This window comes from Amblyraja radiata, chromosome 31 (genome assembly GCF_010909765.2).
Source record: "Amblyraja radiata isolate CabotCenter1 chromosome 31, sAmbRad1.1.pri, whole genome shotgun sequence".
Classification (NCBI taxonomy): Eukaryota; Metazoa; Chordata; class Chondrichthyes; order Rajiformes; family Rajidae; genus Amblyraja; species Amblyraja radiata.
Genome location: NC_045986.1, coordinates 20,674,924 through 20,690,942, shown reverse-complemented (window position 1 = coordinate 20,690,942; position 16,019 = coordinate 20,674,924). Strand labels below are relative to the sequence as shown.

Below are 16,019 nucleotides of genomic sequence, written 5' to 3'. Positions count from 1 at the left end.
ATAACTGACCTGGAGGCTGAGTAGCAAGGTAATACCGATTCATTTGTCTACAGGGGTCCATCACACAAAACCCCTGAATCATGCAAGGCCTGGATAGAGTAGATGTGGAAAGGATGTTTCCAGTAGTGGGAGAGTCTAGGACCAGAGTGCACAGCCTCAGAATAAAAGGATGGGCCCTTAGAATGGAGAAGAGGTGGAATTTCTTTCGTCGGAGTTTGGTGAATCTGTGGAATTCATTGCCACAGAAAGCGGTGGAGGCCAAGTCATTGGCTATTTTTAAATAGGAGATGGGTAGATGCTTGATTAATAAGGGTTTCAAAGGTTATGGAGAGAAGGCAGGAGAATGGGGTTGGGCGGGAAAAATAGATCAGCCATGATCGAATGGCAGAGCAGATTCGATGGGCCGAATGGCCTAATCCTGCACCTCCGTCTTGTGAACCTATGGACGAAACTCACCTGGAGGTTGCGTATCGTCATCTTGTGGTAGATAAGTTCTTCGTCCCTGCGGTCCTCCGAGGCAACGGTGATGTTTGCCAGCGCTGTCTCCAGTTCCAGAACCTGCTGCATTTGGGCCAGCGTGGAAGCCTCGTCACCACCCAACAGCACCCCCAGCTCCACCATGTAATTCAAATAGGCTGTTAGGATCTGGAGGGAAATGAAGAAAGACTCTCTTAAAAACATTTACGGAGCAGGATTACAAATTGCACAGAGCCTGCAATTCTCAAGAGATAGAATCCATTGGTGATGACCACAATCCCACAACAATCTATGATAAATCGAGAACATTGGTGAGGGTGGGCACTTCTTGCAAGAGTCCCCCTTTGTTTTGTCTAATCTCTTCCCATTCTTGTTTCACTGATGTGGCACCAATATCAGGCCCATTCAATTATTGTCGGTCAGTGACTCTGATAATGTAAGAGACACTGTCAGGATGCCTTGTCCACGTCTTAAAGGAACCTCAACTTAAACTATCTACTTCCATTTTCTTGAATATCAGGGGTGCATTGGTATTTTTTCAGAAACTGTTCCAGCTCCCCCATTATTTAGAGTTGACCCATCGCTGATAATCGCCTGTCTAAACCCTGAGTCCACACTGACCCGTTCTCACTAGCTCTATATTATCCCCACTATCCATTTCCTATTCCTATTTCATATTGTCTTTTCGCTGACAACTAGCACGCAACAAAAGCTTTTCACTGTACACGTGACAATAAACTAAACTAACAAGCTAACTACACAGGTACACAAAAATGCTGGAGAAACTCAGCGGGTGCAGCAGCATCTATGGAGCGAAGGAAATAGGTAACGTTTCGGGCCAAAACCCTTCTTCAGACTGAAGAAGTCTGAAGTCGGGTTTTGGCCCGAAACTTTGCCTATTTCCTTCGCTCCATAGATGCTGCTGCACCCGTTGAGTTTCTCCAGCATTTTTGTGTACCTTCGATTTTCCAGCATCTGCAGTTCCTTCTTAAACTAACTACACACTAAGGGCAAATACTGAAGCCAATTAACCTGCAAATCAGAATGTATTTGTGATGTGGGAGGAAACCAGAGCACACGGAGGAAACAATGAGCAAATTTTGCTTTTTGGTTTTGATCTGAAATGTTAAATATTTTACTCTCTACTGAACTTTTGTGTCTCCAGCAGTTTCAGTTTAATTTTGCATTTCTAGTTGTTTATATTATTTGCTTTTGGTTTAATAACAGCTCTTCCCAATGTATCACAACTGTATACCAGAGCCACAGTGATTACATTTTTGCTAAAGCTCAGACGTTGGATGGATGTCATGAGCAATGCCAGCGTTGGCCTAGGTGTTTACAGCTGAATACATCCTTATTTATGAATTCATTAAAACATATCACCACAAAATAAAGATCAGGAATAATGTGTTCAATCAGGTGCTAATAGGGCTCCAATAGCAACCCCATAGTACTTGCGCTTGCTGAAATCTTCCACAACTGCACTAAAAGAGCGTTAAAGGTTACCGTGAGTTGGCAGGAGAAGGGGTTGAGAGGAAAAAATAGATCAGCCATGATTGAAAGGGAGAGAAGACGCAATGGGCCAAGTTCCTATGTCTTATGGTCTAACAAAACATCAGCAACTCTGTGCTGGGAGTCGATTTCATTCTCCCTGAACTTTATTGCTGGCCTGTGTATAAGTTCAAGCGAGTTTATTGTCATGTGTCCCTGTATAGGACAATGAAATTCTTGCTTTGCTTAAGCACACAGAAAATAGTAGGCATTTACTACAAAACAGATAAAATGTGTCCATATACCATGATATAAATATATACACACATGAATAAATAAACTGATAGTGCAAATAACAGAAAGTGGTTGGTAATAATCAGAGTTTTGTCCGAGCCAGGTTTAATAGCCTGATGGCTGAGGGGAAGTAACTATTCCTGAACCTAGTTGTTGCAGTCTTCAGGCTCCTGTACCTTCTACCTGAAGGTAGCAGGGAGATGAGTGTGTGGCCAGGATGGTGTGGGTCTTTGATGATACTGCCAGCCTTTTTGAGGCAGCGACTGCGATAAATCCCCTCGATGGAAGGAAGGTCAGAGCCGATGATGGACTGGGCAGTGTTTACTACTTTTTGTAGTCTTTTCCTTTCCAGGGCGCTCAAATTGCCGAACCAAGCCACGATGCAACTGGTCAGCATGCTCTCGACTGTGCACCTGTAGAAGTTAGAGAGAGTCTTCCTTGACAATCCGACTCTCCGTAATCTTCTCAGGAAGTAGAGGCGCTGATGTGCTTTTTTGATGATTGCATTAGTGTTCTCGGACCAGGAAAGATCTTCAGAGATGTGCACGCCCAGGAATTTGAAGCTCTTGACCCTTTCAACCATCGACCCGTTGGTATAAATGGGGCTGTGTGTCCCCCTCCTACTCCTTCCAAAGTCCACAATCAGTTCCTTGGTTTTGCTGGTGTTGAGGGCCAGGTTATTGCGCTGGCACCATATGGACAGTTGCTCGATCTCTCTTCTGTACTCTGACTCATCCCCATCAGTGATACGCCCCACAATAGTGGTGTCGTCAGCGAACTTGATGATGGAGTTCGCACTGTGGTTCGCTACGCAGTCATGGGTATAGAGTGAGTACAGCAGGGGGCTGAGCACGCAGCCTTGAGGTGCTCCCGTGCTGATTGTTATTGAGGCTGACACATTTCCACCAATACGAACAGACTGTGGTCTGTGGACGAGGAAGTCAAGGATCCAGTTGCAGAGGGATGCGCAGAGACCCAGTTCTGTGAGTTTGGTAACCAGTTTGGAGGGGATGATTGTGTTAAATGCCGAGCTGTAATCAATGAATAACAGCCTGACATATGAGTTTTTGTTGTCCAAGTGGTCCAGTGCGGAGTGGAGGGCCAGCGAGATCGCATCCACCGTTGATCTGTTGTGGCGGTACGCGAACTGCAGTGGGTCCAGGTTTTTGTCGATGTCGGAGTTGATTTGCTCCATGATCAACCTCTCAAAGCACTTCATCACCACCGGCGTTAGTGCCACTGGTCGATAGTCATTGAGGCATGTCACCTTACTCTTCTTGGGCACCGGTATAATTGATGCCCTTTTAAAGCAGGTGGGGACCTCAGACCTCAGAAGTGAGAGGTTGAAAATGTCCGTAAAAACTCCCGCCAGTTGGTCCGCACAGGTTTTTAGAACACGACCGGGTATACCATCAGGACCAGGTGCTTTTCGGGGGTTCACCCCTCTGAAGGATTTCCTGACATCGGCCTCTGTGACTGAGACTGAAATGCCATCATAGCGAATGGGGGATCGGGAAGGCACATCAGTATTCTCCCTGTCAAAGCGTGCATAAAACGCATTGAGCTCGTCAGGGAGTGATGTTACACCGGCATTCGAGCTGCCTCCTGGTTTTGCCTTGTAGGAGGTGATTGCATTCAGACCCTGCCACAGCTGCCGAACTGCAGATGCTGGTTTAATATGATGATAGACACAAAAAGCTGGAGTAGCTCAGCCGGACAGGCAGCATCTCTGGAGAGAAGGAATGGGTGATATTTCGGGTTCAGACCTTTTATCCCAACGGATAAATGAAAGGAGAGATATAGACGATGATGGAGAGAGATAAAGAAGAATGAATAAAAGATATGCAAAAAAGTAACGATAATGAAAGAAACAGGCCATTGTTGGCTGTTTGTTGGGTGAAAACGAGAAGCTGGTGCGACTTGGGTGGGGGAGGGATGGAGAGAGAGGGAATGCCGGGACTACCTGAAGTGAGAGAAATCAATTTCATGCCACTGGGCTGTAAGCTGCCCAAGCGAAATATGAGATGCTGTTCCTCCAATTTGTGTTTAGCCTCACTCTGACAATGGAGGACACCTAGGACAGAAAGGTCTGTGTGGGAATGGGGAGGAGAATTAAAGTGTTTAGCAACCGGGAGATCAGGTAGGTTCAGGCAGGCTGAGCAAAGGTGTTCAGCGAAATGATCGCCCAGTCTACGTTTGGTCTCGCGGATGTACGAGTCACATCTTGAACAACGGATACAGTAGATGACGTTGGAGGAGGTACAATGAACCTGTGCCTAACCTGAAAGGACTGTTGGGGTCCCTGGACAGAGACGAAGGAGGGGGTGTAGGGACAGGTGTTACATCTTCTGCGGTTGCAGGGGAAGGTACCTGGGGTGTGGGTAGTTTGGGTGGGAAGGTTTGAGTTAACCAGGGAGTTGCGGAGGGAACGGTCTCTGCGGAAGGCGGAAAGTGGTGGAGTTGGGAAAATGTGGCTAATGGTGGGATCCCGTTTGAGATGGCGGAGATTTTGGAGGATTATGTGTCGTATGCGATAGCTGATGGGGTGGAAGGTAGGGACTAGGGGGAGGGGGAGCAAGAGCGGAGCTGTGAGTTACCGAGGAGACACGAGTGAGGGCCTCATCTATGATGGGAGAGGGGGACCACCATTCCCTAAAGAATGAGGACATCTTGGATATCCCTGTATGGAACACCTCATCTTGGGCGCAGATGCAGAATTGGTAGTAGGGGATAGAGTCTTTGCAGGTAGCAGAGTGGGAAGAAGTGTAGTCGAGATAGTTGTTGGAGTCAGTGGGTTTGTAATAGATGTCAGTCAACAGTCTATTTCCTATGATGGAGACTGTGAGATCAAGAAAGAGGAGGGAGGTCTCGGAGTTACAGGAGGTTACACCATTGGCTCCACCTACCTTATTGTTGGCAGTTTTGTTCAGATAATAATCCCTCGATGGTAACCCAAGTCCGGACTGGTCTATCTGCAGAGGAAGCAGTGACAAGATTAAACAGTTGCAAGTGATTGATCAGTTGGTGATTGTGAAATTAGACATAGGGGCTTCATTTTAATTATTATCTCATCGCGATTATACCTTCCATTTCTCATATTTTCTTATGACATAGGAGGAGGCCATTCTGCCCATCAAATCTATGACAGCACTCAGATCAACCCAAATGAACCATGCTCCCCACCCCTTCCCAATACAACCTACTTTCTCTCACTTTTCCATTACATAGAACAGGGCAGCACAGGAACAGGCCCTTCGGCCCACAATGTCTGTGCAGATCATGATGCCAAGAGGAGTTTTTGTGCATGCTAACTGCTGAACCTCCTTCAATGAACAATGATGACACTCCCAGAGCACTTCAATGGTTCTTGGATATTTTGGGGCATCCAGGTTCTGAGAGAGATGCTGTCAAATTGCATGTTTTATTTTGATGCCTATATCTCCCAACAACTGTTGACTTTTAATTCCAGTATTACATGACAATAAACTGAACTGAACTCATTACCAGGTCTGTCCCCTCATTCTCTTCGCCTCCTTTAACCGCAGTCTCTGTTTTCACAGGGTCTGGCTTTTACCTTGTTCCCAGTCGCATACCTGAATGATGTTACTGTTGGAGTTTTTGGAATCAGTGCTGATGTAGATGGAGAAGAATGGGTTGGTTCGGTAGTGGGATATGACGGACTGGAGCACATCTTGAAAATTGTCCTTGTCCCAGGCTCTGCTAATGTTCCAGCCTTCCAACTGGAGAAAGAATAAAGAAATTGTTCGGCATCTTAACCACAAAGTGAAAGCTTCACTTAATTACATCTAGAGCGCCTGCTGATCATAGAGGGAGAACATTCAGTTCATCATTCCTATGTTAATACATTGCAAGAGCTTATGAGTCAGCCCACTGCCCTGTTTTATTACCATCGTCCTGAAAAAAGTATCTGATTCTATTTTCAATCCTTTTTCACCCTCTGGACTGCCTTTCAAGATCATAACAGCAACAAACAACAGATACTTCAGTCATTAAGCTATACAGTGCAGACCTCTGCCCAACTCGACCATGCCGACCAAGACCCTGCTCCTCTAATGTACCTGAGGGGCAGGACATCGATGAGAACAGGACCAAGGTGAGATCCTTGAGGATTAGAAGCAATATTGTGGGTGCACAGAAAGGAGATATTGCTGTCGATTCCCCAAATGCAACAGCAAGCAGACAACGGCTTTCAAAATGAACGGGAGGATGGTGGAGAAGGGTTGGAGCAGTGTCCTCAAGAATGTCAAAGCCCGCAGATTGACTGAGATGAACAACGAGTGAATATTTCACACAGTCCTTTTGCATACCATCGTCGCTGGCTTTGATTTGTCCCTTTTGGCATTCATTTCCGCTTTGTTTCCTTTCCCTCTCTCTCTTTTCCCTCTCCCCTGACTCTCAGTGTGAAGAAGGGTCTCAACCTGAAACGTCACCTATTCCTTTTCTCCTGAGATGCTGCCTGACCCGCTGAGTTACTCCAGCTTTTTGTGCCTATCTTCAGTGTAAACCAGCATCTACAGTTCCTTCCTATGCAAGAAGTCAGTTGGGTCGTTGAGAAGTGACTTTTCAGTGCTGCAGCAGTGATAGAAACAGGACAGGGCAGATCCAAGGAGAGAGAAGCATGAAAAATGAACACAAATTAACACGGTTGTTGGGATTCACAGTTTATCAACTTCTCCTTCAATGCTGTACACTGGCAGAGTTCCCAAAAGAATTGGCACAAGAGAGCAACTAATTCAAGGGTTCAGCAGCATGTAGGTGGCATTGACTGATAAAGCCCTCTATGATACCAAAACAAAATGTGTGGCTTGGTGGCGCAGCCGTCGAGCTGCTGCCACACAGTGCCAGAGATCCTGACCTCTGGAACGTACATTCTCCTTGTGTTTGCGTGGGTTTTCTCCGGGTGCTCCGGTTTCCTCCCACATTCAAAAGACGTGCAGGTTTGTAGGTTAACCGGCTTCTGTAAATTGCCCCTAGTGTGTAAGATATGAAAGTGGGATAACACAGAACTAGTGTACAGGTTGGTGTGGACTCGCTGGGCCTCGGTATGGAATCTGAAATTATCAGTGAGGTCTCAGTGTGTAAATGCATCAGATTTCTATGGCCTTACCTTACTCTTCGCAGCACTGAGAAGGAACCCTATTTAATGTGTTTCCCCAGAGCTTCAGGTCAACGAACAGACCCCCACTCTCTCCCCACCACCCCCACCTCCCAGTTGCAGAGATGTTAATGGACAATCTTGATTAAGATTACAGCATAGAAGAAATTGAGGAGATAGGCCAGGGGCTCAAAGCAATCATCACCAGTCTTAGGAAAAGTAAATTATTTAAAAGATATATTTTTGAAAGACCGAGGAACTGAGGACTATGGGGGAAGTGGGAGGGGCGAGAGTTGAGGTCTGGAACAGATGGGCCACAATGGTGGGCTAGGCTTGAGGAGACGAATGGCCTATCTTCTTGTGTTCTTATGAACAGATTATAATTCCCAGCACGGGATTAATATATTTGGACCCGGCACCCCGTTGGCAACCAGCACGGAGCAATGGGAGAGTGGGGAGGTTTAGATTAGAGAAACAGTGCAGAAGCAGATCCTTCGTCCCACCGAGTCCGTACCGACCAGCGATCCCCACACACTAACTCTATCCTACACACACTAGGGACAATTTTACACATACACCAAGCCAATTAACCTACATGCCTTTACGTCTTCGGAGTGTGGGAGGAAACCGAAGATCGCGGAGAAAATCCACGCGGTCCTGGGGAGAACGTACAAACTCCGTACAGACAGCACCTGCAGTTGGGATTGAACCCGGGTCTCCGGCGCTGTAAGGCAGCAACTCTACCACTATGACACGGTGGCCGCGAAGCCGACTGACTCCCCACCTCTCGGTACTCACTTTGTTTATGATGTTGATTAGAGGCTGTCCCTGCAGCTCCTCAATCTTCTGCTCGTTCATGCAGGCCCGATAGAAAAGCTGGGCTTTGTGTTCAGCTTCACTTGTGGTGTTCAGGGTGGAGTTTTCTACAGTGAAACAGAAAGATTTAAGGAGTTTGATTTAAAGCAATTGAATAAATTCAATGCAGAGTCAGCATTCACATATGTGCCTGGTTAATGGAAATTCATTCATATATTAGGGCGTCATTTTCATTACGATCTAACTGCGGGCATTTCATAAGACACCAGCCTTTCCTTTCCTTTCAGATGGAACGCTGGTTACCACGACTGTGTAGGTAGCGCAGTCGTTTCATAACCCTGGGTGGTGGGTTCGATCCTGATCTCTGGCACTGCCTGTGTGGGGTTTGCATGCTCTCCCTGGGATGATGTGGGTTTCCTCCCAAAACCAAAAAATGAGCGGGCTGACAGGTTAATCAGCTGCTGTAAACTGCTTCTTAGAATAGGCAAGTGGCCAAAGAATCAAAGGGGGAAGTTGTTGGGCATGTGTGAGCGAGAATGTTGCTAGTTATAAATTGAGAGAGAATAAAGGCTACAGGGGAACAGGAGAAGGGGGGGTGGGGCAGAAGGGATTGGCTGGTGCTAGCATTGACACGATGGGCTGAATGGCCAACACTTATGTTGTATCAAGCATAGTAGGAGATGGCCATCCAGTTCCTCAAGCCTGTTTGGCCATTTTTTATGGCTGTTTTATGTAGCCCATTCATTGCCCCATCTACCTTCCACATCTGTTGGAGCGGTAGAGGTACTTTGCAAATCAGGTTCCAAACTCCATTACTTACAAAACGGCCTGCATTTCATTCATCGGGGAACTTAGATAACAGGATAAAAAAACATTTTTCCAAGTTGTATGCAGTTTAGCAACCAACAAAGAGTCTTGCAGAAGAACACAAATCATGCCAGTTTGAAAGCCTGCCAGTTCCCGAAACACAACAAGGATTTTTCTTCAACACCAAGAGCTTCAAGTTTAACTAACATTCTCCCATGAGTGTGTTTATCAAGTGCCTTCTGGAAAGTCATATAAAAAATATCCATTAATGTTCCCTTGTTCACTTATTTATTTTTCTCTTCAGAAATTTCAATCAGATTCGTCAGGAGTATAGTCTAACCGTTGCAAATACATTGCTGTACTCTCGATTAGCTAGAAACAAAATTAGGGCGTTCAATTAATTTATCTTTAATTACAGACTTTGGCAATACCCTGCCAGATGTTGCCTTCTAAATCCCTGGTTCCCCTCTCTCATCTTTCTCTCAACGTCATGCACAATTTTCCAGTCAAGGAAAATGCTGCAAAATGAAGAGACTAGAGAAGGTTACAGTTAGGATACTGTAATGTTCACAGTTAATTCCTTTAAAAAGATTCTGAACAGAATTAGAGAAGGGATCTTGCTGCTGTAATCTTGCTGCACTGCTCTAAAGCGTGTACACAAATTCCATCGCATCTAACCGCTCCAAAGACATATATGTTTGTAGGTTAATTAGCTTGGTTAAATTGTTCCTAATGTGTGTCGGATAGTGTTAATGTGTGGGGATTGCTGATCAGCATAGACTGGTTTGGACTGTATCTCTAAACTAAACTAAACATAAACTAACGGGAATGAGGTAAGTACTTGGAATGGAAAGTTTTGCAGGGCTATGTGTAAAGAGCCAAGGCTAAGGAATTCATTCAAAAATTCTATCATTCTAAGTTCATCAATGTGGGGTGTTTCCAGTTGGACTGAAGCTGCATCCCATGTCTTTTTTCTTATTCAGTTGCTATACTGTCTGTTAATTAGAGTGGAGATTCCTTGTCTCTCTGTAAAATGGATGCACACTTAGCTACTGGGAGGTGCATTTAGTCTAGAAATATAGCATGGAGACAGGTCTTTCAGCCCACTGAGTCCACACCGCCCATCGATCGATCACCCGTTCACACTAGTTCTTATGTTATTCCACTTTCTCGTCCGCTCCCTACACAGTAGAGGGCAATTCAGGAGGCCAATTACCTGGAAAACCTACGTCTTTGGGATGTGGGAGAAAACCGGTGAACCCGGAGGAAACCCACGCGGCCACAGGGAGAACGTGCAAACTCCACGTAGGCAGAGTCAGGATTGAACCTGCACCGCTCGTGTTGTGAGGCAGTGGCTCCTCCAGTTGCACCACTGAGCTGCCCTTGCATTCCAATTGTCGCTTTTGCATAATTGTCTCCCTGGCATTGTTAAAAATATATTGCATGTCAGTGACGTGTTAACATAAAACTTAACACAGGCTAACTCACACTTGTCTGTTACTATTGTAGCTATAAATATACAGAACCTAATTACAACACTTTCCTCTTTGTTTGTTTCTTGAGATTGTCTCTCCTTGTTTCTCTAATTTCACTCAGTCTCTCTTTCTGACTTACTGCAAGTTGATGGAACACTGCAGGCAATGGTATTCCCATGTGACTATGACGCTCAATCATTCATTCATTCATTCAGCTCATGCCCTCCTTTCCAGGGATGGTTTGAGAAATAAATGTTGTCCTGCAAACGAGAGAACTTCTCACGGTTTAATTTAATCCAGGAATTCCTTAATGACATTCATTAACACAAAATTGTTCTGGGGCGCAGCTCTGTGGCACAGCGGTAGAGTTGCTGCCTTGCAGCGCCAGAGTCCCATGTATGTGATAATCTTGTATGTGAATACTTGGCCAATAAACTTATTCATTCATTCAATCTTCCAGCAGGTAATACTTGTGGGCCTGGGAGCTGCTGCTTTGGAAGCCATGAACATTACAATGGATTTTCCTCCATCGCTGACACTGGTAATACATCTACTAGAACTTTCTTGTTGTTCATTTGCCTATTTTCACTCAGCTTTAAACACACACCTAACACTAGCCTTTGTCGGGCCTGGTTATCTTTCTGACAGATTATTTCACCAAGGGCTCAGGGAAAGAGGACTTCAGTTTTCTGAACGCTCACCAAAAAGTTTTAAAAGCATTGCTGGAAGAGAGTTCAGTTCAGAGAAACACCATTGGAACAGGCCCTTCGGCCCATCGAGTCCACGCTAACCATCCATCTCAATTTCACACTAGTTCCATGGTATCTCACTTTCTTATGCACTCCCTACACACTTGGGGGAAATATACAGAGGGCCTATTATCTTACAAACCTGCACAGTCTTTGGGATGTGGGAGAAAATCAGAGCACCGAGAGGAAACTCATGCAGTCACAGGGCGAACGTGCAAACTCCACACATACAGCATCTGCAGGCTAGGATCAAACCAGGTCTCTGGCGCTGTGAGGCAGCATCCCTACCAGCAGTGCCACTGTGCCATCCAAGATCAAGATGTCATAAGGTCATAAGGAATAGTAGAATTAGGCCATTCGGCCCATCAAGTCTACTCCGCCATTCAATCATTGCTGATCGATCTCCCCTTTCTAACACCATTCTCCTGCCTTCTCCCCACAACCTCCGACACCTGTACTAAACACAAATCTATCTTTCTTTGCCTTAAATATATCCAATGACTTGGCCTCCACAGCCTGTGGTGGCAAAGAATTCCACAGATTCACCACCGTCTGACGAAAGACATTTCCCTCAACTCCTTCCTAAAAGATTGTCCTTTAATTCTGAGGCTATGGCCTGTATTACTGAGGCTATGTCCTTCATTACTGACGATCCCTTTGGCAAATTGATAGTGTAAGAAGGTAAACTGAATCTGACACATGTGCACACAATTTTCCAGATATCTCTCCAATACCCAACTCGACAAAAAAAAAGACTTTTTTAAAATTCCATGAAGAAAATTATTGTTTAAAACTCAATCAGAGCAAGGGTGAACCGCAGAGATAGAGTTGATGCAGAAATACAACCGGGCTCTTACCATGAAAACTTTTCTCCACAAATCTCATTGGGAAGCTGAACATGTGAGAGAGAAGTCTCCAGGAAACGCACCGTGCCAACCAGTGACACGTCTCCATGGTGACAAGACGCACAGGGGTCAGGCTTTTCAATTGAGAAAGAAAAGTGGACGAAAGGGAAAGGGTGGTTCAGACAGGGGATCCACAGAGTCTGTGCCAAACATTGACAGAGAGTGCCTTCCCTCCCCCCCCATCAATGGGCTTCATTACAGCATGAGGTTTGTGTGTTCAGAATGATAAAGTTCTCATCCCTGGAAGTCAAGAGTGCTTCACTTGTCACATATGCAACTGCAGAGTGAAATTCTTTTTGCATATACTACATAAGCTGGCACCGCCATTTTTGACGGCATTATTCAATGTCCAAAAAGTCTGGTCCGCCCGTGCGCTCAATATACTGGCGCAGTTCCCGTGAACCGACGTCCCTCGCCCGTGTCCCGGGGGTGCCTCCTCCAGCCGACCTGAAGGCACTGGCGGCATTACCCCGGTTCCCCCTACATTAAAATCTTTAAACCATTTTCCTGTTCTTAACTTTCTTATCTAATGGGACGACAGATGGCACAATGGGCTAAGTGTTCGGCTGGCAACCGGAAGGTAGCTGGTTCGAATCCCGCTTGGAGTCCATACTGTCGTTGTGTCCTTGGGCAAGACACTTCACCCACCTTTGCCTGTGTGTGTGAATGTAATTATGTGAAGCACTTTGGAGTCAATGCAAGTTGACTAAAAATGTGCTATATAAATAAAGAAATTTAATTTTAATTTAATTTATCTGGCTCGACCCCCTGCTCTCAGATACTCTCTGCCATTCTCCCTCTCGCTGGGCAGGTTCACTCGTGATGCATGAGCCCTCATGGCCAGGGACTATCCCTGTGTGTTTACCCCAGCCCAGCTCGAGTCTAATGGTGACGACACTGATCAGGGATGGTTGTGTGCCAGACATCCCCTCTCGGCACAACTGTGAACACTCAGTCCAGGGTCCAGAGCTCCTTAAGAGCCTGTCCCCACTTGGGCGTCATTTGCGCCTCACACAGGCGGCGAGCGAAGATTTTGTGAATTCCAAAATCCTGGGGCGCCGCGCGTGACTGCCTACGCCACCACGCATCGTGCTTCGTGACGCGTAAATGACGCGTAAATGACGCCCAAGTGGGACAGGCCCTTCACTGGAGAACATAGAAAACATAGAAACATAGAAATTAGGTGCAGGAGTAGGCCATTCGGCCCTTCGAGCCTGCACCGCCATTCAATATGATCATGGCTGATCATCCAACTCAGTATCCCGTACCTGCCTTCTCTCCATACCCTCTGATCCCCTTAGCCACAAGGGCCACATCTAACTCCCTCTTAAATATAGCCAATGAACTGGCCTCGACTACCCTCTGTGGCAGGGAGTTCCAGAGATTCACCACTCTCTGTGTGAAAAAAGTTCTTCTCATCTCGGTTTTAAAGGATTTCCCCCTTATCCTTAAGCTGTGACCCCTTGTCCTGGACTTCCCCAACATCGGGAGCAATCTTCCTGCATCTAGCCTGTCCAACCCCTTAAGAATTTTGTAAGTTTCTATAAGATCCCCTCTCAATCTCCTAAATTCTAGAGAGTAGAACAATGTGCATCCTGCTGGCTCACCTCAACTTCTACAATTTAATGATGTTATTTGTCTCAACATGTTGGAGATGGAACCTTGACAAGGATTGTAACATAGATGTTTAAGAATATTTGTTTTACTTGTACTTTGGTGGTGGGTTTTGTTTTAAATTATTTAGTATTGTAAATAGTATTGTAAATACTTGAATAAATCAATTTTTGGTTTGTCAGGATCGAACCCGGGTCTCGTGCGTTGTCGGACAGTAACTCTACCGCTGCGCCACCCTAGCCAGCAAGCCCACCCCAACATACAGATACCGACCCCCTCCTCAACAGTGACTGACATGGCTTCTTCACTGACAAACGGAATAGGCTCCCACCTGATAGGATCTGTGATAGGAAGGAAGTGCAGATGCTGCTTTACACCAAAGATAGACACAAAATGCTGGAGTAACTCAGCGGGACAGGCAGCATGTCTGGAGAGAAGGAATGTCACCCATTCCTTCTATCCAAAGATGCTGCCGGTTCCGCTAAGTTGCTCCAGCATTTTGTGTCTATCTACAGGAACTGTGACATTCCCTCCTCATTGTAACTGTGACAGTAACAACCCCTCCCACCACACTAGCAACATGTCCGTCCTTCACCGCGATTGGCACTGCAATGACCTCCCCCCCCTTCACATTATTGTCCACAGCGCCTTCCACACAATGAACAGAATCAGCAGAACCAGGAGGAAACAATTATCTGCAGGAGGGGAGGGAGATGCAGGTCAACGTTGACTGAACAAACAGAAAAGAAAGTCATCTTTAATGAGTGATCCTGGGCCGGGGAAAAAGAGAAGCCAGAAAGGGTCAGAGGCAGCAGTTATTGGCTAAATGGTGCTACAGAGAAAGAGGCTGAGCAGACGAAATGTGTAGGAAGGAACTGCAGATGCTGGTTTAAACCGAAGATAGACACAAAAATCCAGAGTAACTCAACGGGTCAGGCAGGATCTCTGGGGAGAAGGAACACGTGATGTTTCGGGTCGAGACTTCGTCTCCACCCAGAAGCACTGCTGCTCACTCTTACTCTTAACTCTACCTCATTGGTTATTCGCACCACTCAGTTTAAGCATTACAATCAGTTCCGACCCAAACTATCACCCATTCATTTTCACCAGAGATGCTGCCTGCCCCGCTGAGTTACTCCAGCTTTTTGTGTCAATCGTCTGAGCAGAGGCTGTTTGCATTTGCATTTGTGGCATCAATTAAGCCATTTTAATGCAAGATCGGTTAAAGTGAATTGAAAGGGAAATGTCAATCAGCAAGTCTGATCTGCTGCTGACCCCGACCAGATAACTGATCCTTTCAGTCTGCTTTCGTTTAGAGTACATAACAGCAAAGTCAACTATGATGAAGGATGAATCTTTGTAAACCTCATTAACATGCAGGATATCAAAGCCATGCGGTTTTGCAACTCTGTCGGGCGTGGAGAGGGGCATCGTTTCATAGGACAACAGAAATGGAGGCGACCTCTGCAACGGACCTCTGTGGACCTTGCCGGACCAGCAGGTCCAGGAACAGCTTCTTCCCGGCGGCTGTCACTCTACTCAACAACGTACCTCGGAGACTGCCAATCACCCCCCCCCCCCCCCGGACACTCCTCCCACAGGAAAAACACTATGTCTGTATATATGCTAATATAAATATTTATTCAAATCATATGCTATGTCGCTCTTCCAGGGAGATGCTAAATGCATTTCGTTGTCTCTGTACTGTACACGGACAATGACAATTAAAGTTGAATCTGAATCTGAATCTGAATCTGTGGCCAGCTGCAGCTGGGACTGTAAAATGGCGGCAAAATGGCCACTCTTGCATATGGGGCCAGTGAGCTGCTCTGCACATTCTGTGGAGGGGGTAGATTATGTCCATGTGCATGGAGAGTCTTGCTGAGCTGTGCAAAAAGTGTATTTTTTGTCATCTGTGGCAGACCCGTGATTTGTGGTGAAAGTCCGTCACAGGTTTGGCAGTCCTAAGCAGCACTGAGGTACATGGAAGAGAAACAGACTTGAACATCACTGGGTTTGTGGTGTTGGGGAGTGAGCATGTAGAACGCAGGTGACAAAGCAGCCGGACCTGGTCTGACTGAATGTTCAAGAAGGAACTGCAGATGCTGGAAGATCGAAGGTACACAAAAATGCTGGAGAAACTCAGCGGGTGCAGCAGCATCTATGGAGCGAAGGAAATAGGCGACGTTTCGGGCCGAAACCCTTCTTCAGACCCCAGCTCAGCAGTTTGAAGAAGGGTTTCGGCCCGAAACGTCGCCTATTTCCTTCGCTCCAT

The 16,019-nt window shown here is 46.1% G+C and overlaps 1 protein-coding gene across 6 annotated transcripts in view; it reads right to left on the bottom strand.

Moving 5' to 3' along the window:
- Nucleotides 1–16,019, bottom strand: part of ece1 (endothelin converting enzyme 1) — a 215,498-nt gene that overhangs the window by 35,869 nt on the left and 163,610 nt on the right. For all 6 annotated transcript variants that reach the window (XM_033048028.1, XM_033048029.1, XM_033048032.1 and 3 more), the window contains 4 exons: nt 8,177–8,301; nt 5,856–6,002; nt 5,169–5,234; nt 457–645 (listed from right to left, as the gene is read on the bottom strand). In XM_033048028.1, coding sequence (XP_032903919.1) covers nt 457–645; nt 5,169–5,234; nt 5,856–6,002; nt 8,177–8,301 — 527 coding nt within the window. The remainder of the gene's footprint in view (nt 1–456; nt 646–5,168; nt 5,235–5,855; nt 6,003–8,176; nt 8,302–16,019) is intronic.